Source organism: Pleurotus ostreatus, assembly GCF_014466165.1.
Source record: "Pleurotus ostreatus strain PC9 chromosome Unknown scaffold_4, whole genome shotgun sequence".
Taxonomy (NCBI): Eukaryota; Fungi; Basidiomycota; class Agaricomycetes; order Agaricales; family Pleurotaceae; genus Pleurotus; species Pleurotus ostreatus.
The window spans coordinates 729,317-732,672 of NW_023503159.1; the positions used below are offsets into that span (position 1 = coordinate 729,317).

At 59.1% G+C, this 3,356-nt stretch overlaps 1 protein-coding gene across 1 annotated transcript; it reads left to right on the forward strand.

Moving 5' to 3' along the window:
• Window positions 1–351: 351 nt before the first annotated feature.
• Window positions 352–3,130, forward strand: PC9H_006070 (uncharacterized protein; the record flags this gene model as incomplete). The annotated part of the gene is made up of 3 exons (XM_036775624.1): window positions 352–744; window positions 794–2,899; window positions 2,963–3,130. The coding sequence occupies 3 exons, from the start codon at window positions 352–354 to the stop codon at window positions 3,128–3,130; spliced, it is 2,667 nt and encodes an 888-aa protein (XP_036631643.1).
• Between the last annotated feature and the right edge of the window lie 226 nt (window positions 3,131–3,356).

Genomic DNA, 3,356 nt, shown 5'->3' on the forward strand with positions numbered 1-3,356 from the left:
ATAGTAAGTAACGTGACAGGTCCGCGGTCCCAAGCCAAGGGAATCCTGGGATTCCTCCCCCTTTCCCGAGAAGGTTCAAGGGTTCGATCAGATCCAGACTCTCGGATGATCGAAGGTTCTGCGTGGAACGGCACATCGAGATCTATCGAAGAGATCAGGAAAACCCAAAGGGGAAGGACGAAGGGGGAAGGGAAGGGAAGGAGGAAGGGCAGGAAGGGGACGAAGGAAGGCGAAAAAAAATTCAAACAGTGTTGAGTTGAAGTGAGTGTGGGAGTTTTCGTGTTGTACATATACTCTCCTCCCTCTCTCCTTACTGGTCCCTTCTCACTCTGACTCGTACTGACTAGGACTATGTATATGGATCATCCACTACAACCATATGACGAAGACGATCGGATCTCGACATGGCTCAACTCGCTCGACGTGAGCGCCCTCCACGACGGCGAAGGCTTGGGCGGAGGAGAATATCCGTATACGGAGCCCGCCCTTCGCGCCGACTCGCCTCTCGAGGGATGGCTGTCTCCATCCGACGCCAACACCGATATCCTCAAAGCAGCAACAACGTCGCCGAACGCGCTCTTGAACCCGTCCCCCGACTACGCGCGTCGCCTACCCAGCCCCGCACCCCCAAGCGTTAACGAAGGTGAAGGTGAAAGTCTAGATGGGAAGAGAGATGAGGAAAGGGACAGGGAAAATGAGGAAGACGCGCTCCGCGAACTGCTGTACCACCTACGCCTACCAGAGGTATGTACTTCTGCTCTATATGGGTTCGTATACTAAAACGGTCCAATAGCCCTCACCAGCACCGCGCACGTGCTCCAGTCGCTCACTCCTCCCCTCCCCACTTATCCTCTCCCCCTCGCTCTCTCGCAAGCCCTCGGCCTGTGTATCACCCACAACGTCGCGCAGGGCGTCCCGGAGACAGAGCCAGAGACCGTCCCGCCGGACGTCCCTCACTGTCGCCCCGAACTCACCCCATAGGCATGCTATGTACTTCCCCACGCCTGCTGTACCGACGCCCATATCCAATCCCGCCCCCGCCTCTACATCTGCACAGACACTGGAGTATGAAGACCCCGTGTCCCCAACGACGCCAACAACGCCGAGCACACCAGCGCTCTCCCCTTCGTCCTCAACAACATTCACCACCGCCTCCCACTCCCACTCCCCTTCCGCCTCCCACTCCACTTCCCATTTTACCTCCCCCTCTACTTCGGTGTTCCAAATTGACGCGGGCTCGTGCCCGTCGTTCTCCTCGTTCGCGTTCCCGGACAGGAAGACACCGACGCCGACACACCCTACTGAGTACGGGTACTCACCCCGGCACTCTCGACACGAGCACTCCCTCTCCTGCGCATATTCACACTCGTCCTCGCAATACTCGAGCACGAGCGGGCACGCGGACGAGTACTCGGGTGAACCCCAATACTACGGAGGCTTGGAAGAAGAGTATGTGGATCACGGTGTACTCGGCGAAGAAGTATTGGAACGACAAGACGTCTGTGAGCGAGAAGGATATGGAAGAGGATTGGATGAACGAGGGATGTCCTCGCGCTGGTCCCTTAGCTCCTCGCTTGACGACCACCCTCTTCCTCATTCTACCTCACGCAATTCCCCCTTCCCCCTACTCAACACTTCACGCACCTCTTCCCGCCGCTCTTCCCGCTCACCTTATACCCCATACTCGCCTACTTCACGCTCTTCTCCGAGCTCGCCCACTTCCCCAAACAAAGACAAGACGGGGAAGAAGAAGAAGCGTGGTCTCTTCACCAGACGTATTTCCTCCTCGTCCAATACGCCAAACCCCGAGTTCGCGCCACCGAACACGCCTGTAGAGATGGACGCCGAAGCGCCTGAGACCATTGGACGGAGGCGGCGCTTGGTATCGTTCATCTCCAGGATCGCACATGCCAACTCCAATGTTAACACGCCCACCATCCCAAGTGTGGACGCAGCGCCGGAGTTCGCGTGTTCCAACTCGCCTTCTGATGTATCTTTGGATACTCCGTCCGTACCTTCGGCGGCGGGCGATCGTGAGCAGTTTGAGGAAAAGGAAGTCGAGGAAGTCGAAGAGTTGGGTTCGATCGAGTTCGCCGTGCCCTCCTCGTCCTCCCACGACTCTCTCCTCCCCTCTGCGCTCTCCGTCACGATCGCAAAGGTTGACGTAGAGAAAGCCTTACCACCAACACCCCCTTCTTCCTCCCCGACACCCCCTCTCGCCCCCTCAAACCCTTCTCCCTCTGGTACACCTCCCCCGCAGTTACCTCAAAGGCTGAGGACCTCGCGCTCGCACGGGACCCTCCCTCTCCCTATCCCTCACAAGAGGGAACGGGCGTTCACTGTCCCCCACCACCCACACCCACAGCCCACCCAAAACGAACAACAACGCCCACAGCTGAGGGCCCCGCGCTCCATGGGCGCTCTGCGGACTTTGGGGTACGATCGGTCCTTAGCGGCTACTTCGTCTGTGCACTACCTGCCGCGTGAGAGCTATGCGCTTGAGGAAGTCGAAGTTCTCGAAGAGGTAGAAGAGGTCGGCGTGGCCTCGCCGACGGCGCCCTCCTTCAACACTGCCGACACGCACGCGACTCACTTGACGAGCTCGACGGAGCCTCTGATCTCGACGCCGCGCGAGCATTCGCTAGACGTTCAGCTTCCGCTTTCCTTGGACACGCAGATGCAATCGTACGTACTACCTTCTCCGCCGTCCCCCACACAGGCGAGCCCGACGACGCCCTCGAAATCGCGCACCTCGCGCCTCAACACGCTCAACATGCACACGCTCAACACCATCAAACTCTTCGGGCTGCACGCCAAGGGGCGAGGAAAGAAGCGAAAGCTCGTCGTCTCCGGGATCGAGGACGAGCGCGGGTACGAGGCCGTACGCGCGTGGTGTGAGGTGCGTTGGATTCGTTGTTATACTTTCTAGGCAGCAGTATTCTGATCGTGTTGTGTTATTTAGGCATTCGGCCAAGTCCGCTCGTTCGCGCCCTCCTCCGGCGGGGACGGGAGCAAAGGAAGCGTGGTGGTCGACTGGAAGAAAGCGAGCGTGGCAGAGACCGTGTGCCGCGTGCAGGCGACTGTGTGGATCCGCGGGGCGGGGAGTGTGGCGTTGAGCTGGTTCGAGTGAACGCTCTCGCCTCTTTTCCCCTATCCCTCCTATCCCCCCATTCCCCTATTCCTTTTCCCTCCCAACGGCGACGGCGAACTACCTTGCCTCCCCTACCTCGCCTCCGCCCCAAGCTGATATCGAGAAGAACTTCTTCTCGCTCGCCATTCGTTCGCCCGAGCGGTCGGAGACTTTCACTTCGCATGCGGGCGCCGTCATTCGATGTTCCCAGCCCGGTTCCCAGCGC